This window comes from Triticum urartu, chromosome 6 (genome assembly GCF_003073215.2).
Source record: "Triticum urartu cultivar G1812 chromosome 6, Tu2.1, whole genome shotgun sequence".
Lineage (NCBI taxonomy): Eukaryota > Viridiplantae > Streptophyta > Magnoliopsida > Poales > Poaceae > Triticum > Triticum urartu.
The window spans coordinates 189,320,215-189,344,393 of NC_053027.1; the positions used below are offsets into that span (position 1 = coordinate 189,320,215).

Genomic DNA, 24,179 nt, shown 5'->3' on the forward strand with positions numbered 1-24,179 from the left:
ACGAGGTGCCCGTGACGCAAGCCATGACGACCAAGGGTGCCAGGCGGGTGCCAGCCCGCGCAGTGTCCTCCTTTCCTCTTTGGTGCAAAGGGGGCAAGCGCAGCCGCGGAGTACCGAGGCATCAGGCAAGGGTTGCCATTTCGGTGCAACAAGACCAGGACCAGGAGGACTGCAAGACAGAGGTCATTGTGGAGCCCAAGACAGCGTCACCACCAGAGCTTTGTGCAGGCGAAGACTATTTTTGACAGGATAGCTGGTACTAGCTGTCCCCCTTCAAATTAGCCCGCCATTGTTGGCTCCCTTCTCGCTCGATATTTGGGAAGAGGACCAGGGCCTCTATAAATAGGACTAGCCACCCCCAGGGGAGGGGGGCATCGACAATCAGAGAGAAAGAGAGAGAGAAGGGTGACTGAACTCCTCCCAACGGTTCATCGCCCCAGCCAAGAACAGACCCTCGCGAGGCTGTTCTTCCTTGTATTGTTCATCATCATCAGCCCAAGAGGCAATCCACCACGCCACACACTGGAGTAGGGTATTACACCACAACGGTGGCCCGAACCAATATAAACCCTGTGTCTCTCGTGTTGTTCTTTCCATAGCTTAGATCTTAGCGAGGCGGAGGGGTGCAGGTAGGTAGGAGGCGAAATCTCCGCGCGCACCCCAATGTTCGAACCTCAAGGGTCTGCCGGAACCCGAAATCCGACATTTGGCGCGCCAGGTAGGGGTGCACCGGAGTTTTCTCTTCCGCCACCGCCACGGCCTGCCTCGCGATGAGTAGCGTGTCGCCCGCTCCGGCCGCCGGCGCCAGCACGGGGGCCAGGGGGCTCCAAGCCCTGGCCCCGGCCCTGCAACGGGTATGGTGGCCGGACAAGTTCAAGCCAACGACGCCGCCACGCTACGGCGGCGTGACAGATCCGCTGGCCTTCTTGCTGGCGAGCGAGGAGGCCCTCCTCGAAGCTGGAGGTGACGATAGGGTCATGGCCAACTGGCTTCCCATGGCCCTCACCGGCGCTCCACGCACATGGCTGCTCCACATGCCGGCAGCCTCCGTGGCCTCTTGGGAAGAGCCCCACAGCCTCTTCCCTGCCCATCGCGCTACACCAACACCCCCGGTCGTCGCGGCCCTCCTGGGCGGCTCACAGGCGCCGCCCACAAGTCACCACGTCAAGCCGTTCATCCGCCGGGTTAGCGCCGCTTCCACGCAGTAGGGGGCTCTTCCGGACCGGGCGGCGCCCGAGGCCGGCCTGACCTTCAGCTCGGAGGACCACCCCTCCAACTCGGCCTGCTAGGGTGCGCTCCCCATGCTGTGCACCCCCACCATCTGCCAGGTGGACGTCACCAGAACTCTCATCGATGGCGGTGCAGGCCTCAGCGTGCTCTCGGTCGAGGCCTTCAACCTCCTCTGCATACCCCTGGAACGGCTGCAACCCAGCCGGCCCTTCTCCAGGCGTTGGGGGCGGATCATCCAGCTCCTTGGGACAGATCCGGCTCCCAGTAACCATCGGCACCTACAACAACTTCCGCACGGAGCTGGTCGACTTCGACATCGCCCCCATCGGCCTCCCCTACAACGCCATCCTCGGCTACCCAGCGTTGTCCCAGTTCATGGCCGCGACGCACCCGGCGTACAACCTCATGAAGATGCCCGGGAGCAGCGGTGTCCTCACCGTGCACGGGGACACCGGAGACGCGCTGCGGGTGCTCAAGCTCGCCTTCAAGACGGCGGCGTCGGCACAGCCCGCTTGGAGACCCCCGAGCCCAAGTGGGCTGCGCCCGCCAAGAAGAAACAGTTGTTCACCCAAGACAAGCCAGAAACCAAGCAGATACCCATCGATGAGGACGGGTCCACCGACGCCACTTTCACCATAGGCGCCAACCTCGAACCCGAGCAGGAGGAGGCCCTGGTCGGGTTCCTGCGCGCAAACAAGAAGGTATTCGCTTGGGAGCCTGGCCAGTTGGCAGGGATCCCTAGGAGAGTAATCGAGCATCACCTCAACGTGTGCCCCAACGTGCGCCCTGTGAAGCAGAAGGTCAGGCGGCAGTCCACAGAAAAGCAGGCCTTCATCGTCCTAGAGACCCGCAAATTAGAAGCCGCTGGGGTCATTCGCGAGGTCCGATACCCGGATTGGTTGGCCAACCCTGTCGTTGTGCCAAAGAAGGGAGGGAAGGAGCGTATGTCTGTCGACTTCACCAACCTCAACAAAGCATGCCCGCAAGATCCATTCCCGCTCCCGCGCATCGACCAGATCGTCGATTCCACCGCGGAATGCGACCTGCTATGCTTCTTGGATGCCTTCTCTAGGTATCACCAGATCAAGATGGCGGTAGAAGACATCGAAAAGACAGCCTTCCTAACCCCGTGTGGGGTGTACTGCTACACATGCATGCCATTCGGGCTGCGTAACGCAGGGGCAACCTTTCAGCGGCTGATGCACATCGCCTTGGGCCCGCATCTCGGGAAGAATGTTGAAGCTTACGTCGATGACATTGTGGTAAAGTCTCGGGAGGCCAGGACCCTGATACAAGACCTGGAGGAAACCTTCGCAAGCCTCAACGTAGTGAATCTACGGCTCAACCTAGAGAAGTGTGTGTTCGGAGTCCCCTCGGGCAAGCTCCTGGGTTTCCTCGTGTCCCACCGAGGCATCGAGGCTAACCCGAAAAAGGTCAAGGCGGTGGAAGACATGAGCCCGCCAAAGACCCTCAAAGAAATGCAGAAGCTCACTAGGCGTGTGACCGTGCTAGGGTGCTTCATCTCCAAGTTGGGGGAACGAGCGCTGCCCTTCTTCCAGCTAATGAAGAAAAAGGGGCCCTTTGAGTGGACTGAAGAGGCCGACAAGGCGTTTCAGGATCTCAAGAGATACCTGACCAGCCCACCGGTCATGGTGGCTCCGCGCCCTCAAGAGCCCTTGGTGCTTTACCTCGCCGCCACTCCGTACTCCGCCAGCGCAGCCCTGGTGGCGGTTAGAGAGGAGCGTCGAATCAAAACCGCAGCAGCAGCCCGGGACAAGGCAAAACAGGAACAAGGAAGGCCCACAGAAACCGCCACCGCGGCTGAGGAGGATCATCCGCCGCAGAGGAGTGCCCCGGAGGCGGAAGAGGCCCCTCCCCCAGATGGCCAGCCTCAGGAGGCCTCATCGCCTCAAGAGGCGCCATGGTCTCCGAAGGGAGCCGCCAGCACTGATGCACCCAACCTCGTCGAGCACCCGGTGTACTTCGTCAGCACGGTGTTGCGGGATGCGAGGGCACGGTACCCCATGCCTCAGAAACTCCTCCTCGCACTACTGGTGGCCTCGCGCAAGCTGCGGCACTATTTTCAGGGTCACCCCATCAAGGTCGTCTCGTCATACCCCCTGAAGAGAGTGCTCAGGAGCCCTAACTCAGCTGGAAGGGTCACTGAGTGAAACATAGAACTGCAAGCGTTTCAGCTCGAATTCAGCACGACTAGAGTCATTAAGGGAGCAGCGTTGGCGGATTTGGTGGCAGAATGGACGGAGGCACCAGGCCTCAAGGCCGACGAGAATCGGTCCCTCTCCCCGGGAAGCGAGGCGCCAGAAGGCTGGGTCATGTACTTCGATGGGGCGTTCTCCAGGCATGGCGCTGGGGCTGGGGCGGTGCTTATATCGCCCACTCAGGACAAGCTCTACTATGCTGTGCAGCTCTGTTTCCAGCAAGGTGAGAAGGTCTCCAACAACATAGCGGAGTATGAAGGTTTAATAGCAGGCTTGAAGACCGCAGCTACCCTGGGGGTGAAACACCTGACCATCAAGGGCGATTCGCAGCTCCTTGTCAATTTCTCCAACAAGGTGTACGAGCCGAAACATGAGCACATGGAACCCTACCTTGTGGAGGTCCGCAGGATGGAGAAGCAGTTCTGGGGGTTGGAGTTGCAGCATGTGCCCCATGGCACCAATCAGGAGGCCGACGACATCGCCAAACGGGTGTCCAGGCGGTTACCTCAGGAGCCTGGCGTCTTCGAGGAGCGGCTCTTCAAGCCCTCGGACCTTCCGTCATTGTCAAACACGGCTCAGCCTCAGGAGAAGCTCCCCCAGCCACCTGCCTCAGGAGCTCCGGCCTGTGGCCCGGCCTCAGGAGCACGCCTGCTCCTGACGATGGAACCTCAGGAGGGATGCTGGATCACGGAGCTCCGGAGTTACTTAACACAAGGGACCCTGCCGGAGGAGGAGGAGGAAGCGGAGCGAGTGGCACGCCAGGCCACGGCATACTGCATCAAGGATGGGGAGCTCTACCGGAAGCGACCAAACGATGTATCCCTGCGCTGCATCTCCAGGGAGGAAGGGAAGGAATTGCTAGAAGATATACACGGCGGAGACTGTGGACATCATTCATCATCACAGACCCTCGTCGGCAAGGTGTTCCGCAGTGGGTTTTATTGGCCCACCGCGCTCAATGACGCTGTCAAACTAGTGAAAGCTTGTGAGGCCTGTCAGTTTCACGCCAAGCAGATCCATCAGCCAGCAGGAGTCCTGCAGACTATACCCCTTTCGTGGCCATTCGCAGTCTGGGGGCTGGACATCTTGGGCCCGTTTCCTTGGGCGCCAGGGGGCTACCGCTACCTCTACGTCGCCGTGGACAAGTTCACCAAGTGGGCTGAAGTAGAGGCTGTCCGCGCCATTCCCGCGGGTTCCGCGGTCAAGTTCATCAAGGGCATTGTGAGCCGGTTCGGGGTGCCGAACCGCATCATCACGGACAACGGTTCGCAGTTCACTAGTAACCTCTTCAAAACATACCGTGCTAACCTTGGAACGCAGATATGCTACGCTTCGGTGGCGCACCCCCGAAGCAACGGCCAGGCCGAGCGAGCCAACGCAGAGGTCCTGAGGGGCCTCATGTTGGGGAACGTTGCAGAAAACAAAATTTTTCCTACTCGTTTCACCAAGATCATCTAGGAGTTCATCTAGCAACGAGTTATTGGATGCATCTACATACCTTTGTAGATCACGCACGGAAACGTTCAAAAGAACGGTGATGATGTAGTCGAACACGACGTGATCCAAATCACCGATGACCAAGCGCCGAACGGATGGCACCTCCGCGTTCAACACACGTACGGGACGGGAGATGTCTCCTCCTTCTTGATCCAGCAAGGGGAGGAGGAGAGGTTGATGAAGATCCAGCAGCACGACGGTGTGGTGGTGGATGCAGGGCGTCACAGTAGCAGGGCTTCGCCTATACTACGAGGGAGAGACGTAACGGGGAGAGAGGGAGGCGCCAAGGCTCAGGTATGAAGTCCTCCCCTCTCCTCAACTATATATAGGGGTGCCAAGGGGGGGCGCCGGCCCTAGTAGATGGATCTACTAGGGGGGGCGGCGGCCAAGGGTGGGGGGCTTGCCCCCCAAGCAAGGGGGCGCCCCCTCTAGGGTTTCCCCCCCAACCCTAGGCGCATGGGCCCTTGGGGGGTGGCGCCCCAGCCCACTTTGGGCTGGGTTCCCTCCCACTTCAGCCCATGGGGCCCCCCGGGATAGGTGGCCCCACCCGGTGGACCCCCGGGACCCTTCCGGTGGTCCCGGTACAATACCGGTGACCCCGAAACTTGTCCCGATGGCCGAAACAACACTTCCTATATATAATTCTTTACCTCCGGACCATTCCGGAACTCCTCGTGACGTCCGGGATCTCATCCGGGACTCCGAACAACATTCGGGTTACTGCATATACATATCTTCACAACCCTAGCGTCACCGAACCTTAAGTGTGTAGACCCTACGGGTTCGGTAGACGAGCAGACATGACCGAGACGACTCTCCGGTCAATAACCAACAGCGGGATCTGGATACCCATGTTGGCTCCCACATGCTCCACGATGATCTCATCGGATGAACCACGATGTCAAGGATTCAATCAACCCCGTATGCAATTCCCTTTGTCAATCGATATGTTACTTGCCCGAGATTCGATCGTCGGTATCCCAATACCTCGTTCAATCTCGTTACCGGCAAGTCACTTTACTCGTACCGTAATGCATGATCCCGTGACCAGACACTTGGTCACTTTGAGCTCATTATGATGATGCATTACCGAGTGGGCCCAGTGATACCTCTCCGTCATACGGAGTGACAAATCCCAGTCTTGATCCATGTCAACCCAACAGACACTTTCGGAGATACCTGTAGTCTACCTTTATAGGCACCCAGTTACGTTGTGACGTTTGGTAGACCCAAAGCACTCCTACGGTATCCGGGAGTTACACGATCTCATGGTCTAAGGAAAAGATACTTTGACATTGGAAAACTCTAGCAAACGAACTATACGATCTTGTGCTATGTTTAGGATTGGGTCTTGTCCATCACATCATTCTCCTAATGATGTGATCTCGTTATCAATGACATCCAATGTCCATAGTCAGGAAACCATGACTATCTATTGATCAACGAACTAGTCAACTAGAGGCTTACTAGGGACATGTTGGTGTCTGTTATTCACACATGCATTACGATTTCCGGATAACACAATTATAGCATGAATAAAGACAATTATCATGAACAAAGAAATATAATAATAAAGCTTTTATTACTGCCTCTAGGGCATATTTCCAACACCTCAAGACCAGGACGTTCAAGAAGAAGCTGGAGGCCTGCGGCAGAGGTTGGTACGACGAGCTTCAGTCCGTGTTGTGGTCCATCCGCACAACCACGACCAAGCCGACTGGAGAGACCCCGTTCTTCCTGGTCTACGGAGCTGAAGCAGTCCTCCCTCACGAGGTCAGACGTCGCTCCGCGCGGGTCCTGGCATTCGACGAGGCGCAGTAGGACGCCATGCGGGGGATGGACCTCGTGCTGGGGGAGGAACGTCGTCGAGAAGCCGCGCTGCGAGCGGCGAGGTACCAACAAGCACTGCGGTGATATCACTGCCGCAACATCCGCCCCAGAACTCTCGAGGTAGGAGACCTCATGCTCAGGCGGGTTCTCTCCAGGGAGGGGCTACACAAGCTCTCTCCCATGTGGGAGGGCCCGTTCAAAGTTGTTCATGTTTCCAGGCCCGGCTCCGCGCGCTTGGAGACTCAGGAGGGGGTGCCGGTCCAGAACGCATGGAACATCCAGCACCTCCGGAGGTTCTACCCCTAAAAAGGCCCAGAGCCTGTGAAGAAGGCGAATGCCTGTGAAGCTGTCGCGTTTTGGAAAAGGCCCAGAGCCTGTGAAGAAGGCGAATGCCTGTGAAGCTGTCGCGTTTTGGAAAAGGCCCAGAGCCTGTGAAGAAGGCGAATGCCTGTGAAGCTGTCGCGTTTTGGAAAAGGCCCAGAGCCTGTGAAGAAGGCGAATGCCTGTGAAGCTGTCGCGTTTTGGAAAAGGCCCAGAGCATGTGAAGAAGGCGAATGCCTGTGAAGCTGTCGCGTTTTGGAAAAGGCCCAGAGCCTGTGAAGAAGGCGAATGCCTGTGAAGCTGTCGCGTTTTGGAAAAGGCCCAGAGCCTGTGAAGAAGGCGAATGCCTGTGAAGCTGTCGCGTTTTGGAAAAGGTCCGGAGCCTGTGAAGAAGGCCAACGCCTGTGAAGCTCGCCGCCCGTGACACTCTCACGTAATAATGAGTTGGGGTTGTACACGCCCCGGAGTCTCAGGAGCGCCGGCCTCAGGCCCTGGGGCTCCCTCCCACGCCCAGTGGCAGCACTTAGCTCCGCGCTGGTGAGAAGATGTCGAAGACTAGATTAGGTGCCGGACGCGTCTTTTCATTTGCTTTCCGCAGTTGGCTTGTTCCTTCTCATTCGAAGTTTTATTGAAGTTGTTGCCGTCTTTGGCTTGTGGTTCTTCGACTTTTCACTCTCCTGCCTCGATTTCTCTTATACAAGGCCTCGCGAGGGGGGGACTGCCGAGCGCCCTCGCGAATGTTCCAGTCCTAGTCGTTCAAAGGGTTCGCGACCTGGGTCCATTACAGGAGCACCCCTCCAGTCCGTGCCCCACGGGCATCGCGACACGAACACAGGGTCTGGGTCGGTCGCCCCACCCCACGGCTGGGGCCGGGAACTATCCACACGCGGGCACGTAGCCGGAAGGCACGATAACGGAAGCAAAACGATGATTAACAGCAATAACCCAAACACGCCCCTGCGGGGCTCCACACTACTGTTTTTTTACGCAGGAAAAAAAGAAAAAGAAAGAACAGATCAGGCGCAGCTCGCCTCACACCGGCCTGCAGGGAAGACTCGAGCTGCCTCCGGGGCTCAGGCAGACTCCCTCTCGCACTTCACCGGGGCGCGACGGCGGGCGGACACGCTACCACCTCCCAAGCAGATGCGACGGCGTGGAGGCTGACCGCGGCCACCGCTGGAAGAGTCGCCGCCTGAAGAAGAACCGGAGAAGCTTGGGGAACCCCGAGCGCCGCCAGTCACGCGAGCGCTGTCTTCTCTATCGTCGCCAGAGCTGGGTTCCCGGCCACGGTCATCGTCCTCAGGGCAGCACCTTGCGCGGCGACCATCTTCCCCAAACACCCTCACGTAGAGGGTGGCATCGTCGTCAAACTTGAAGTGCAGGGTGCAACGACGTCTCAGGCCACGCGCGCGGGAAAACGTCTGCCAACCGCGGGTCAGGGCCAGGCTCCCGGCTGCGGAGACCTCCAGTGAAACCCATGAGGCCCGGCTGTAGAAGCCGTCGGCCTGAAGCCAGAGGCCGCCCGGGGCGCCGGCCGGGAGCTCGTCGAGAAGGAAGCGAGGAAGCGGAAGCCGGGTGCTAGTCGGCTCCGCCGACCACACGACGAACTCCGACAGCACCTCTGCAGCGCGAAAGCGCGGCCTAGGGGGACGTGCGACTGGAGCGCGCCCCTCGGCCGCAGCAAACCGCCCGTCGCCGCGCTGGAAATCGTCTCCACGGCCGCGGGGAGCTGCCGAGGTGGCCACAGGATGTTTGCGAGGGCGCCCTCGGCCGCGCTTGGGCGGGGGAGAGGCAGGCTCAACCTGGCGAGCCTTCCCCTTCTCTGCGGCCGAGAACCTCCTCGACGGGGCCAAGAAGAAGAAGGAGAAGCAATGGGGGATGAGCTGGAAGGGCGCGCGTCGATCCGTACTTATAGCTGGCGAGGGCCAACCGACGGCCCCCACGATCGCAGGTAATTATGACCCGCTTTGCATGCAGGAACTTGTCCAACCCGTGCAGTTGCCGAGGCGCCATGGGGAAGTGGAGGCGCCCACATCCAATCAACCGCCACGCGACGCCCGAGGCCGCAGGCTGTTAGGGCCCGCGGCGCTTCGCTCTTGCCCTTCCGCCTCCCTGCACGGCCAAGTCCCGGCGCGCCTTGGGTCCGGGGGCTACTGTCGGTGTTCTGGGAACGGGGGTTCCCAGACTTGCCTGCCTGCGGCCTGCGGCGTGGCACAAAGGGGGGCCCAACATGGCCCATCTTCACCAACACATACCCAAGACCCTCGCGAGGGGCCAAGCCTCGCGGGGCGGACGACGCGGAGCTTCCTCAGGCACGGCCTTATCAGGCTGGCTCGCGAGGAGGCGGAGAGATCAAGGCGGGGTACCTCACGAGGTGCCCGTGACGCAAGCCATGACGACCAAGGGTGCCAGGCGGGTGCCAGCCCGCGCACTGTCCTCCTTTCCTCTTTGGTGCAAAGGGGGCAAGCGCAGCCGCGGAGTACCGAGGCATCAGGCAAGGGTTGCCATTTCGGTGCAACAAGACCAGGACCAGGAGGACTGCAAGACGGAGGTCATTGTGGAGCCCAAGACAGCGTCACCACCAGAGCTTTGTGCAGGCAAAGACTACTTTTGACAGGATAACTGGTACTAGCTGTCCCCCTTCAAATTAGCCCGCCATTGTTGGCTCCCTTCCCGCTCGATATTTGGGAAGAGGACCAGGGCCTCTATAAATAGGACTAGCCACCCCCAGGGGAGGGGGGCATCGACAATCAGAGAGAGAGAAAGAGAGAGAAGGGTGATTGAACTCCTCCCAGCGGTTCATCGGCCCAGCCAAGAACAGACCCTCGCGAGGCTGTTCTTCCTTGTATTGTTCATCATCATCAGCCCAACAGGCAATCCACCACACCACACACTGGAGTAGGGTATTACACCACAACGATGGCCCGAACCAATATAAACCCTGTGTCTCTCGTGTTGTTCTTTCCATAGTTTAGATCTTAGCGAGGCGGAGGAGTGCAGGTAGGTAGAAGGCGAAATCTCCGCGCGCATCCCAGTGTTCGAATCTCAAGGGTCTGCCGGAACCTTCTACGTAAACTTACTTAACCTTTCATAAAATTCTCTTCTCCTCCCTGATTTTAACCGGGGTGGGCCCCAGCTGCTAATCTTAGCCCAATTAACAGACCCCACATCAGCTTTTACGTAGAATCTGAATGTAACATTACGTACGTGTAGCATTGCTCAATATAATTTCTCCAAATGTCACCGTATATCTCAGAGATATAATATAGGCAACACCGTATATCCCCGGGATAGATAGCGAGGGACGACGCCACGCTGACCTGCCTGAATGAGTCTCGCTTACACACATCGTCCACGCTCCTTATAAGCTATACTGGGGCGATCTACTTGGTGTGCATTCCATCAGCCATCGATCCATAACTCAAGCTCTGGACGCGCACGCACAATGGCCGTAGTGGAGCAAGTCGCCTCCTGGTTCTGCGTTGTCTTGGCTCTCCTTCTACCTTGCCTGCTCCTCAACCTGTGGTTGCGCCGCGACACCGGCGTAGCTAACCTTCCGCCCAGCCCCTGGCGGCTGCCGGTCGTCGGCAACCTCCACCAGGTGATCATCCACGGGCCGCTCCTGCACCGCGCCATCGCCGACCTCGCACGCCGACTCGACGCGCCCCTCATGTACCTGCAGCTCGGCGATGTCCCTGTCGTCGTCGCATCGTCCCCCGACGCCGCCCGGGAGGTCACCAAGACCCACGACCTCAGCTTCGCGACCCGGCCGTGGAGACCCAGCATGCGGATCTTGTTGGCCGACGGCGACGCGCCGGGCCTGGTGTTCGCGCCGTACGGCGCCCTATGGCGGCAGCTCCGCAAGACAAGCGTCCTCGAGTTGCTCAGCGCCCGGCGAGTGCGGTCGTTCCGCCGCGTCCGGGAGGAGGAGGTTGGCCGCCTCGTTGCCTCCCTCGCCGCGTTTTCGCCGGGCAAAGCCGTGGATGTCGGCGAGCGGTTAACCGCGCTCATGACGGATGCGGTATTCCGTACAATGATCGGTGACCGGTTCGATCAGCGCGACGAGTTCTTGGAGGTCCTCGCAGAGGCGCTAAAGATCGCCTCCGGGTTCAGCGTCGGCGACCTGGTCCCGTCGTGGAAGATCGTGAGCCTTTTGAGCGGTACTGCGCGCCGGGCAGAGGCGAACACCCGCAAGATGTTCGAGCTGATGGATCGCGTCATCAGGCAGCACCAGGAGCGTAGATTGGCGGAAGACGTGGAAGAGGACATGGTGGACGTGCTCCTAAGGTTGCAGAAGGAAGATGGCCTGGATGTGCCCCTCACCATGGGAGCCATCAAATCCCTCATCCGAGTAAGTGTGCTGATGTATGTCCGAATGCATAATTTGAGCCGACATTCTGATCTCAGAGAACTAATCGTTCATGTCATAATGCAGGACCTTTTCAGTGGCGGGAGTGAGACATCGGCGACGACCGTACAATGGGCCATGGCGGAGCTCATGAGAAATCCGAGAGCGATGCAGAAAGCACAAGCCGAGCTGCGCGACACACTCCAAGGGAGCCGGACGGTGACAGAAGATGACCTGACCAAGTTGAGCTACTTGAAGCTCGTCATCAAGGAGACACTGAGGCTGCACCCACCGTTGCCACTGCTCCTTCCAAGGGAATGCCGGGAGACATGCAAGGTCATGGGGTACGACGTGCCCAAGGGCACCACCGTGTTTGTGAACGTGTGGGCGATCGGCAGGGACACCAAGTACTGGACCGACGCCGAAGTGTTTAAGCCGGAGCGATTCGAGAGCGGTGCAATTGATTTCAAGGGCACGGACTTCGAGTTCTTACCCTTCGGAGCAGGGCGAAGAATGTGCCCTGGAATGACGTTTGCACAGCCTAGCATGGAGCTCGCGCTCGCCTCGCTGCTATACCACTTCGACTGGGAGCTCCCGGTTGGAGTCTCACGAAGCGAGCTGGACATGGCAGAGGAGCTGAGCGTCACCATCCAGAGGAAGAACAGTCTTCACCTGCGCCCAGTCGTTCGTGTGCCCCTGCAAGCTGCCCTCTAGGCTGTCGCGGCATTGTGCCCTCGTCCGAAGGTTTGTGCTGCCTTCATAAGATGTCGTACTTTATCTATCACAATATAGGCTATCACGGCTTTGTATCTGCCTTCTGGCAATGGCGCAAACCTATATTGCACATTTAGGTATGTAACGAAGAGGTTTTTATGTAACAAATTACACCGTTGAACTGATGAGTACATCATAAAGCAAATAATTTGGATGTTGATACAACACGTGCCGCGTAATAAGTTCGTACGAAAAAATTAGGGACCGGCAGGAGCAGTGCATGTTCATTAAGAAGCAAAAAATATATACAAAGTGGCAATGCCAGGGACACGACGGAAACCCCAAGGATATCATACCGCATGTGGATTACTCATGCGTTAGGTTAATTCTTGGTCCAAAACACCTTTGGACGTCCTTGGCTTGCCCCACACATGAATGATCTTGTTTCCTAAATTCAAAATGCATTCATCAAGCAGCAATGTATTCATGATAACTTTATGAATATGTGCAATCTTGTGAGGCGTTTCCACCGGAACAAAACATCGGCGCTATTCTTCAAGCTTGACATCAAGAAAGTATTTGACTCTACTCGTTGGGACTATCTCCTCGACCTTCTCAAACACCTAGAGTTCCTCCGCGCTTTTGAGGTTGGGTTCCGGCCCCCTTGTCCTCGTCATCGTCGCGAGTCTTGCTTAATGGTATTCCGGGCAACCCTATCAAGCTTGGGAGGGGCTTGAAGCAAGGAGATCCTCTATCCCCTTTTCTTTTTGTTCTGACCATCGATCCCCTATACCATATTCTCTGTTAGAGTTAAACACGAACTTTGCACGGAACGTGCACGCGGCCAAGTAGGAGTAAAATCCATGTACGAGTATGTCTGGTTAATGCATGTATAGGTGGCCGAGTTGGACTAGAGTTGTTGTCCGAGTAGGTTAGCTTGTAGTCTATCTTGGGCATATTTATATGCGTGTTTTTTTTTAGAAAAGGAGGATGACCCCCGGCCTCTGCATCTGGGCGATGCATACGGCCACTTTATTAATTATTCTCACAAGACCTTACAAAGAAATACAACAGCAAGACTAAAGCCACCGTCTAAGCAACAACTGTCGCTACGCCTATCCAAATGATGAAGGGGCGCTGATAGTCTGGGCCTAATACCAAACAGACATCGCAGCCAAACCTAAACATCTAAGACCTGAGATTCCAACCAGGACGCCTGCCTGGTATGGGGCACCTACCAATCCGGCGCACTTCTCAACCAGAACGCCTGCCGGGTATGAGGCCGCCGCAGCCACCTGCCACGAGTCCATCTTTAGAGCTGTACTGTTGTATCTACCATGCCAGATCTCTCTGCCATCGACGTCACCACGACGCCAGACAGCGTCGTCCTCCTGCGCGAGTCCATCCTCCCACATCAAAGTCCGAATCTGCACCGCGCCACGCCGTCAAAATCCGTCGCCATCAATGTATGGATGAAACACCGCTCCACCAAAGAAACCGTCCGCTGGTCCCGCGAAGCAAGGCTCAGCACCAAGTAGAAGGCCGAAGCGCACCGCCACCACGCCACCAGCAGCCCCGCCACCAAGAGTTGTTCCCAGCCGCCGCCTTCAAGAAGGAGCACGACACCAGGGTGCCGTCGACGCCCAGACCAGGGGAACAAAAGCTTTCGCCATAGCTCGAGGAGGAGGCGGAAGGGAGAGGATCCACCCCAAAGCCTTCAGGAAGGGGATCGGCGCCAAAGGCGTCGACTTTGGGGAGGCTGCCGCGCCAGCCAGGGGTTTCCCCCGGAACCTCACCCGCACGCCAGATCCGCCAGGCCGGCCATAGGGGACGCCGAAGCCGCCGCCAAGGACCGGCGCCAGCACAGATCGGGACAGATCGAAGCAGAGGCGGATCTTCTACATGGAGCCATGACGGATTGCGAGGAACCGCCACTGCGCCAGCGTCCGCAGAGGCTGCCCACCAGAGCCCGCCGACACAGCCCGCCGGCTGCACCGCGCCCATCCCGCCGCCACCATCATTGGGAGGCCCTCAGGCGGCGGCAGAGGGAGGGGAGGCGAGGAGGAGGCGCGGCGGCGGCACTAGGGGGCGTCACCACCACGCCAGATCCACCTTCCTCGCCGCCAACAGAAGCCGGCGGGCCAGATCGGGCGCGGACCAAATCTGGCGCCTAAGCACCTGCACGCCTACGCCGCAGCCACGGCCGGCCAAGCTCCAGGCCACGCCACTCCACCCACCACCAGAAGCAGGAGGGGGGCTGCCACCCCACCCCGACGCGCCGAGAGTACAGAGACTCGCCGGCGCCGCCGCACCGGCCGGACGGCCGAAAAAACCGCCAGCCAAGGAGGCGCTGCAAGGGCTGACGAAGGAGGAGCGCGAGACGGAGCAGAGGGCCGCCGGGGAGCGCCGTGACGGCCGCAGCGCCGGAGGCCGAGCCTCCCCCACCTAGAGCCCTCGCCGTCGGGAACGACGCCGCGCGCGCGAGCGGGAAGCCCCGCCGCCGCCGTCCGCCGCGCGGGCTTCGCCCAGCAGTTTCCTCCGGCGGCGGCGCGGCAGGGGGAGCCGGGGAGAGGGGGTGGCGGCGCGGCGGGCTAGGGTTCCCCCGAGTCGCCTCCTAGGCGACGCGGGGGTCGGGGTCGGGCCGAATCCACAAACATGATTCTCTATATGATCTAACCTGGCTTGTAAACCACATCACGGATTTGTGAAGTTAAATACAGATCAAACAGGAGCGATACGCTCCTGCGGCAATACCCAGCTTCGCGTGCGTGTGTTTCGCTTCCGGCCGGCCGGCCGTTGTATGCGCGTGGGGTACTAGTTGATCTACGTATTGATCAGGGTAGCTGAGGTAGACTAGCTACACTAATACGTGGGTGTTGCTGGCTTTGTACTACAGTGTGTCTCGACGTAAGGCACTTCGTCAAGTTCGTCAGTGTTGGTTCGCTTCATCGTCGTTCGTCGTTGGTTGTTGCCGTCGCCGAAAAATACTCGGCGGCGGGTCTGGGCCAACAATTGATATCTAGAGTAAGGTTGATCTTCTAGTAACAGGAGGTCATGTCGGACGACGAGAAGACCAAGCAGCTGGCGGAGTGCTCCGGTGTGGCAAAAGTAATTGCTGTTCTGGTGAGATCGGAGTATCCACGATTCGACCGTGGGAACTTCATGATGTGGGCGACCATGATGGAGTGGGCGCTCGAGGCCAATGAGCTCTGGGAAGCCGTCGACCCCGGCGGTGAGGAGTACCTGAAGGGTGGTGCCTTGTATCGGAAGGATCGCCAGGCTATCACGGCCATCTGCTCGATGATGCCGGTGGACGTGCAACAGCATCTTATCTCGAAGACATCAGCGAAGGAGGCGCGGGACACGCTCAAGACATTGCATCTAGGGCACTCGCGTGTGCGCGAGGCGAACTTGCAAACTTTGCTGAAGAATTACGAGAATCTGAGAATGGGAGAAGATGAGACGGTGGACGTCTTCGCCGCAAGGGTGGCAACAATGGTAAACGGGATTCGCGGTATCGGAGAGAAGTTGGAGGACATCTCCGTGGTTCGGCGTTTCCTACGTGCTGCTCCACTGCGCTACATGCCGATTGTGTCAGCGATCGAGCAGTGTGTTAATCTCAAGACTCTCACTTTGGATGATCTGGTTGGTCGCTTCAAGGCCCATGACGAGCGGATGAAACTGAGTTATGGTGATGCAAAAGAGGATGAGTACCTGATGCTAACGCGTGCTCAATGGCAGGCAATGATTTTTAAAGAGAACAATTTCGACAAGGCGTTCGGTAGCGGCGGAATGTACCGTCCCGCAAAGGACACCGACGAACAATCGGAGAAGTCAAAGAAGAAAAAGTTCGACAAGAAGAAGATCCATTGTCACAACTGTAATCTACTCGGGCACTTCAAATCGGAGTGCAAGAATTCCCCAAAGAAGAAGGCGCTCATGGCCTAGTTAGAAGATGAAGGTGTCATGATGTTGATGTGTGAACTCGTGGACGAGGAGGGTCCAGTTCTTTAAACGCAGGCTAAATAAATTGTCCCGCTACATGAAGAAAAAGTTCGCTCTCGAGATCATGGTTCAGAAACTCGTGTCAATGCTACGGACACGGGGTGATTTTGAAACCAACATCGGTGTTACGGGCATAAGTGCTAATTTCATTGGAGCAGATGCAGCAATTGCCGCGTGTGCTCGGCCATGGAGGGGTAATTTTTGTGTGATGCGTCCACAGAAAACGAAGACGTACGTGGCGTCGGAAGTCCACGAAGAAACAAAAACTGTTGTTGATGCTAGCGCAAAAGTGAAGACGAGTGCAGCGGCTACGGACGAACTGGAAGTTGCTGGTGTATCGAGTGCAAGCGCAGCTAGCTCAATGGTGCAGATACATGGAGTTGATGGCCACGACGCGGTATTTCATGTCTCAGAAAACAGACAATCCACAAAGTTCGAAGGGAGCAGCAGTCCATCAAAGATGCATGGCTCAAAAGGAGGATCTGGTAGCTCACGTGATGAGCTAGCTCCACTGGATCAAGGTAGCATGCCACACGAGGCTTGCAGTGCTTGTGTTGGGCCAGCAAGTGGACTTGCATGCAAAGACAAGCCAAGTGATCAAGGATAGAAAGGCCACGCGCCTGGAAGGCTAGTTTCGGCTGGGTGGCCGCTGAGCAGTCCAGCAGATATGCCAGGTCCATTGCCTGTGCATGTACGTGCAGTTTTGCCATGCATGGCCACTGCAATGCAGGGAGATGGGAACGGCAATGTAACGCCGGTATCCGAGGATGAAAATTTTGCTTTGCCAACAGCAATGTGTGAAGCAAACAATGAGGTGTCGCTCCTTAATGTACAAGGAGCCACACAGGCAATGTCGCCTCAGACATTACAGGAGAAAAGGACACATCCATCTACAACCGAACGTCTACAACCAGTGTTCGACATACATCCAGAGGAAGCTCTTTGGACAAAAGACTCGGAAAAGATGAAACGGAGTGGATGGCGATGTCTAGCAAACGCCGAGGAACTGGCGGAATTCAAGGGCGCAAATACGAATGAGTGTTGGCGTCAGGCTATGGGAGAAGAGTTGAGGTCGATCCACGACAATAATGCATGTGAGCTTGTAGATCTTTCCAACAATGAAAAAGTCATGGATCTCAAGTGGGAATTTATGATCAAGAAAGATGTCGATGGGTCCCTGAAGCACAAAGTGAGGCTAGTAGGCAAAGAATACGTGCAAGAGGAAGGTGTGGACTTCGAAGAAGTGTTCATTCCCGTTGTAAGGATGGAATCAGTGAGATTACTCATAACTCTTGCGGTTCAAGAATCATGGAAGATACATCACATGAATGTAAAATCTGCGTTTTTGAATGGCGAGTTAGAAGGAGATGTGTATGTGAATCAGCCACCGGGATTCATCAAAGAGGAAGAGGAACACAAGGTACTGAAGCTGCACAAAGTCTTGTACGGGCTACGGCAAGACCCCCGGGAGTTCAACATCAAACTTGATCAGATTTTGGTTTCTCTTGGATTTGAGAAAGCCCCACTAGAGCATGCAATGTACAAGAGAGGTGAAGAAAGGGATCGTCAACTAGTTGGCATCTATGTCGACGACCTGCTGATAACTGGAGCAGATGAAGAGGTGATTGCAAAGTTCAAGCTACAAATGAAGGAGCTTCTCAAGATGGATGATCTCGGCCTTTTGAGTTGCAACCTCGGGACAGGGGTACATCAAAAGCTGGAGAGGATCACATTATGTCAGGAGGCATACGCAAGGAAGGCACTTGAAAGTTGTGACATGAAAGATTGCAATCCAATTGATGTTTCAATGAAACCTCATCTTGAGCTGAGCAAGGAGGTGGTGAAACTACTTGGCTATAGTGGTAGAGACAAGGAAGGGATTGTTGACGACCGTAAGAGTACCTCGGACGTGGCATATTTCCTTGGTGGAAGCATAATAAGCTGGCTATCACGAAAGCATAAAGTGGTTACATCGACTTCAAGTGATGCAGAGTGTCAAGGTGTGTGGTTAGGAAGGCTACACGGTGATCTCATGAATCGAGATCCGGAACAAGTGGTGCTCAATGTTGATAGTGAGTCTACAACGTTTCTACGTGAGGATCCAGTGCGGCATGATAGGAGCAAGTACATTGATATGATGTATCACTATATAAATGTCGGAGTAAATGACCACGGGTAGCCTAGCCGGCTCCCCCTGGCACTTCAGAAAAATTATAGGCCGATCGAGCCTTCAAGCATCCAAGACGTGAGGCCGCCTTCCCCCAGCTGGCTACCTCTCAGGCCGGCTGCATGAAGGCGGCCCAGCCCTAAAATCCTCGTGAAGAAAACCACGAGAGGGACGGCTCCAAGAAGCCGGCCACGAGAAGGCCGACTCCAAGAAGCCGGCCCCCCAGCAGGCGGCCAAGATCGTGCCCTCAGAGTCTGCACCCACATAACGGTGATGAGACAGGGCGTGGCAACAGTGAAGCATGCCACCCCTGAATCCCGGTACACGCATGGCCACAGTGCGTCGTACGGGGCATCCATCACCCATCCGGCGCGACACTGTTGCCATGTTGACCATGACGTCACCCGCGGTGAGCTGTCAGTACGACCCGTGGGTGGCGGGCCCCCTCAGTCAGGGAGACACCTAAAGGCGGTCGGCCTCCCCCAGCTGGCCTGAGGTATGGCCGACTCCCCATTGCCGGCTAGTTCACTCCCTCGAAGGAGGCGCCCCATTAAGGAGATAAGACGGGGTAAGGCTACAGCGATAAGCCGCCAGGCGGCATCACTGTAGCCATGCTTACCACGACAAAGCCCTCGTCACCAGAGGCGAGGCGACAGTAACCAGCCTCCGACAAGACCCCTGAGCGGTGGGACCGGCCTGTCGACCAGAAGGCCGGCAGCCGGCGGGGTCCACTAGTCGGCGGACCCCACCGGTCGGCGGAGAAGCCGGCGAGCGTAGACACAGACGGCTAGGGCCCATGCCCAGCCGGATTACCACTGTACTCCTGGGGGGTAGGCCTATATAAACCCCCCAGGGCACCCATGCAGGGGGATCCTTTTCAGAGTTTTTAGACACCACATTGAGAGGGGAAGCGAGCTAGCCTTGCCTCTCTTCTCCCTCTCACCGAACAACTCAAGGAGCCTTTTGTAGCTACTTGTCGATCTAGTGACCATGCGGAGACCCCACAGAGCAGCAGTAGGGGTGTTATCTCCATGGAGAGCCCTAAAGCTGGGTAAGATCCGCCGGCGTGCATGTCTTCGCCTTATCCCGTTTCCAGGCACCGGCGATGTTTTATTGGCTCCCACAATGATAAGCCACCCGTTGGCATATGTCGCACCAACCACCCGACATTTGGCGCCCACCATGGGGCCAGGTGCACCGTCGTCCGGAGACCTGTTCTGGACGGGAACCCTCTTCCTTCCCAGCGTGCGTAGCCAGCCCGGCTCGCCCGATGGCGCTTGCCCCGACGCGCTGCAAGGCGTCGCCGATGCCTGCGCGGCGAGCTGCCTCGCCGATCTTCTTGGCGACGCTCGCATCTCGAACGAGCCCGCATCCGACGCGGGCACATGCTGCCCCGAGAGCCACCTTGTCAGCCTCCTCGACCAACTCCACGTCTCCGGCGAGCTTGCCGCGGACTTGGAGTCGGTTGGCTCCACCGACCCGATGCTTGTCGACTTTGACACGGCGTCGCTTGATGCCTTCCCCACCAACGTAGTAATCATCAACGACCCTCTTCCTCGAGCCGACAGCAGCGACAGCGCCATCACCGAGGTACTGGTCATCAGCCACGGCGCCGCCTCCGGCAAAAACGCCCATGATGCCCTGCAGACGGTGCTGCACGACTTGTCCGCCCCCATTCCGGCCGAGGCCGACGCCAAGACACTGGAGGCGCGCCGCCTCGCCCTCATTACGGAGGGCCAGAAGCTAGCTTCCATGAGATGCCTCACCGAGGCTCACCAGCGCGAAGTGGACCGCGCCGCCTTCGGCACGCCGCCTCCCGACGAGCCGAGCGCGTCGGCATCATCAAGAAACGCGGTGCGACTATCGCCGACATGCTGGGAGCAGACCGCCCAGTCTATGCCATGCCTCTCGAGAATCTACGCGCCGCCCAGGCGGCCGCAGACGAGTTGAATGCACTAGGGCCCGACGAGCTCCCCTACATGACCAGACGCATCCAGCAGCTTATCGACGCGGCCACAGAGCGGCATGAAGCCGGTGTCCGCGCCGAAAGTCCTCCCCCACGCCGAGAGCACGGTGCGACGTCCCGAACACCGACTGCGGGCAACACCCGCGCAAGGAAAGAAAAGGAGCCGGCTGCCAGCCGCAGCCGGACTCGAATCTCCATCGAGCGTTATGCAGAAGGCCGCCCTCGAGCCGTGGAGTGGCGGGGCGACCCGCCTCCTCCTCCACCTCGTGGGGAGAGATATCCCACTGCGCCGCCTGTCACGCATCCGACTCTCAGTGGCCGACTGGGCCGCCGCGAAGGAGTCGGCGAGAATGACGCCCGCCACTGGATCGACCGCCTAGCGCGATCCCTGGCTCTGGAAGAAGAAGATGATGTCGGCCCGCCTTGCTTCAGCCCCCGCATCCGCGACGAGCCCTTCCCCAAAGGGTTCTCACTCCCAAGAGACACGCCCAAGTACAACGGCTCCGTGAAGCCGGAAGACTGGTTGATCAACTACTCCACTGCGGTTAGCATCGCGAATGGCAACAGGCGTGTTGCCGTGAAGTATGTCCCCCTCATGCTCCAAGGCACGACAACTGGCTAGACTTCACAGAAGCTTTCATCCGCAACTTTACCAGCACCTACAAACGGGCTCCCAAGCCCCGACAGCTCTCCTTGTGTGTACAAGGGCCCAATGAATCAACTCGCGACTACCTCACGCGTTGGGCCGAGCTCCGCAATTCCTGCGAAGGGGTGCATGAGGTTCAAGCTATAGAGTACTTCACCGCTGGGTGCTGAGAAGGCACCCTCCTCAAGCACCGACTCATGTGCGACGAGCCGACTACCCTCGACGAGCTGCTGATCATAGCTGATAAATACGCCACGGCCGATTCCTCAATGATGACCGAGCTCCGAGTAGACGCCTCTGGGAAGGTGCTCGCTCCGAGTCCCAAGACGCCGGCAGGAGACTCTAGCCGATGCCCGTACCAGAACGACCACAAGCGCAAGGCTCCCATGCCGCCTTCCACCAGTCGGCAGGTGGCCACAATCGAAGACGAACAACCCGAAGGGCAGCCCACGCCCAAGAAGCAGAAAGGCAGCAGGCCGGCTTGGCAGTCGGCTTTCTCCTATGAGCAAGCACTTGATGCCCCCTGCAAGTTCCACAGCGGCGCGAAGCCTTCAAACCACACGACCCAGAAATGCCACTGGCTCACGCGGATCTCCAAGGGCGAGGGGATAGCACCGCCTCCGGCCCCTCCGCAGCCGGCCGCTCGACCAGCAGTCGGGGCTGTTCAAGAAGAGTTCCCCGACGAACATGCCGCCTACGTCGTCTTTACGAGCCAACCAGAAGATCGGCGTAGCCGGCGTTGACAACACCAAGAAGTCAACGCAGTTGCCTCCAACAACCCCGAGTTCATGCACTGGTCAGAAAGGCCTATCGGTTGGAGCCGGGCCGATCACCCAGAGGTAATGCTGTCTCCCGGCTCTTACGCGTTGGTTTTGGACGCCACCCTCGCAACAGAAAGGCGAGCTGCCCGTTTCTCCCGCGTGCTGATAGATGGCGGGAGCAGCATCAACATACTGTACCGTGACACCATGGAGAAACTGAGCATCAAGACGAAGCAGCTCATGCCTAGTCAGACTGTGTTCCATGGCATCGTACCCGGCCTGTCCTGCTCCCCAATCAGCAAGATCAAGATAGATGTCCTCTTCGGGGACAAGGATCATTTCCGCCGAGAGGCAGTGTGGTTTGAGGTAGTGGATCTGGAGAGCCCTTACCACGCGTTTCTTAGCCGACCTGCTCCGGCCAAGTTCATGGCTGTACCCCACTATGCCTACCTCAAGATGAAGATACCGAGTTCCAAGGGCATCATCACCATAGCCGGAGACTACAAGAAATCCTCTGACTGTGCGGCAGCTAGCAGCCGGCTGGCCAGTCCCTCGTGATTGCTGAAGAGAAGAAGATACTGGATCAAGTCGTGGCCATGGCCGTCAAGCAGTCGGCCCTGTCCCCCGACCCCAAGGAGTGTGATGCCCAAGGTTCTTTCCAGCCGGCCAAAGAAACAAAGAAGGTACTTCTGGACCCGGAGCACCCAGAAAGGTTTGCCACCATCAGGGCAAACCTAGACAGCAAATAGGAAGGCGAGCTCGTCGATTTCCTCCACGAGAATCGGGACATCTTCGCATGGTCCCCCAAGGACATGCCGGGTGTTCCGAAGGAATTCGCCGAGCACAAGCTACACGTCTGAGAAGGTGCAAAACCAGTCAAACAGCCCCTCCGCCGACTATCGGAAGAGAAAAGAAGGATTGTAGGAGAAGAGATAGCCCGGCTTCTGGCAGCCGGCTTCATTATGGAAGTTTTCTTTCCAGAGTGGCTCACCAACCCGGTCCTCATGCTGAAGAAAAATAACAAGTGACGCATGTGCATAGACTACACTAGCCTCAACAAGTCCTGCCCCAAAGGTCCCTTCGCCCTGCCAAGGATTGACCAAGTAATAGACTCCATAGCCAGATGCGAGCTGTTGAGCTTCTTGGATGCTTACTCAGGCTACCACCAGATAAAGTTGGATCCAGCTGACCGCCTGAAGACCGCCTTCATCACACCATTCAGAGCTTTCTGCTACCTGACTATGACATTCGGCTTGAGAAATGCCGGTGCCACTTCTCAGCGTTGCATGCAGAAATGCCTCCTCAAGCAGCTCAGCAGAAATGCCCACGTCTATGTAGACGATATTGTGGTGAAGACGGAGAAGCGCGGCACCTTGCTAGAAGACCTCAGAGAGACATTTGAAAACTTGCGCCGGTTTCAAATCAAGCTCAACCTCGAGAAATGCGTGTTTGAAGTACCGGCCGGCCAGCTTCTAGGCTTCCTGGTCTCCGAACGCGGCATCGAATGCAACCCAGTGAAGATCAAGGCCATAGAGAGAATGGAGATTCCCACCAAGCTACGAGACGTCCAGAAGTTCACCGGATGCTTGGCTTCCCTGAACCGCTTCATCAGCCGGCTCAGAGAGAAACCTCTCCCCCTTTACCGACTCATGAAGAAGTCCACTCACTCCGAGTGGAACGACCAAGAAGATCAAGCTTTCCATGAGCTAAAGAAGATGCTGACCACGCCGCCTGTCTTGGCGGCACCGACTGAGAAAGAGCCCATGCTCCTTTACATTGCTGCCACTAGCCGGCTGGTCAGCACAGTTATCGTGGTCCAGCGCCTAGAAGAAGGCCGAGCTCAGTTAGTCCAGAGGCCGGTGTATTATTTAAGCGAATTATTATCCGCCTCGAAGCAGAACTACCCACACTACCAGAAGATGTGCTATGGTGTGTACTTCGCTGCCAAGAAGCTCAAGCCCTACTTTCAAGAGCATCCCATCATGGTCGTATGTACTGCCCTGCTCGCCGAGATCATAGGCAGCCGGGATGCATCCGGCCGGGTGGCAAAATGGGCCATTGAGCTAGCTCCCTACACGATATTCTACCAGCCCCGCACCGCCATTAAGTCCCAAGCACTGGCCGACTTCCTCGTCGACTGGGCCAAAACCCAGTACCTGCCACCGGCCCCCGACTCCACTCATTGGCGGATGCACTTCGATGGGTCCAAGATGCACACCGGCTTGGGAGCCGGCATCATCCTCACCTCTCCCAAGGGCTACAAGCTCAAGTACACATTGCAAATTCATTTTGCCGCCTCCAACAATGTGGCCGAGTACAGGGCGCTCATACACGGGCTCCGGCTAGCCAAAGAGCTCGGCATCCGCCGGATCCTGTGCTATGGCGACTCGGATTTGGTGGTCCAGCAGTCATCTGGCGACTGGGACGCCAAGGACGCGAACATGGCGAGCTACCGCTTCCTCGTTCAGCAAATCA

General features: G+C 57.5%; 1 protein-coding gene across 1 annotated transcript; it reads left to right on the forward strand.

Annotated features, from left to right (window-relative positions):
• The first annotated feature begins 10,536 nt into the window (after positions 1-10,536).
• LOC125516287 (zealexin A1 synthase-like) lies at positions 10,537-12,242 on the forward strand. Its single transcript, XM_048681767.1, has 2 exons — positions 10,537-11,448; positions 11,533-12,242. The coding sequence occupies exons 1-2, from the start codon at positions 10,543-10,545 to the stop codon at positions 12,157-12,159; spliced, it is 1,533 nt and encodes a 510-aa protein (XP_048537724.1). The 5' UTR covers positions 10,537-10,542; the 3' UTR covers positions 12,160-12,242.
• Positions 12,243-24,179: the final 11,937 nt, after the last annotated feature.

What these genes read in the sequence shown, in the direction of transcription:
- LOC125516287 (XM_048681767.1), top strand. Translation starts at nt 10,543, where the DNA reads ATGGCCGTAGTGGAGCAAGTCGCCTCCTGGTTCTGCGTTGTCTTGGCT. An exon ending in CCATCAAATCCCTCATCCGA is followed by an intron (nt 11,449 to 11,532) that starts GTAAGTGTGCTG and finishes GTCATAATGCAG; the next exon opens with GACCTTTTCAGTGGCGGGAG.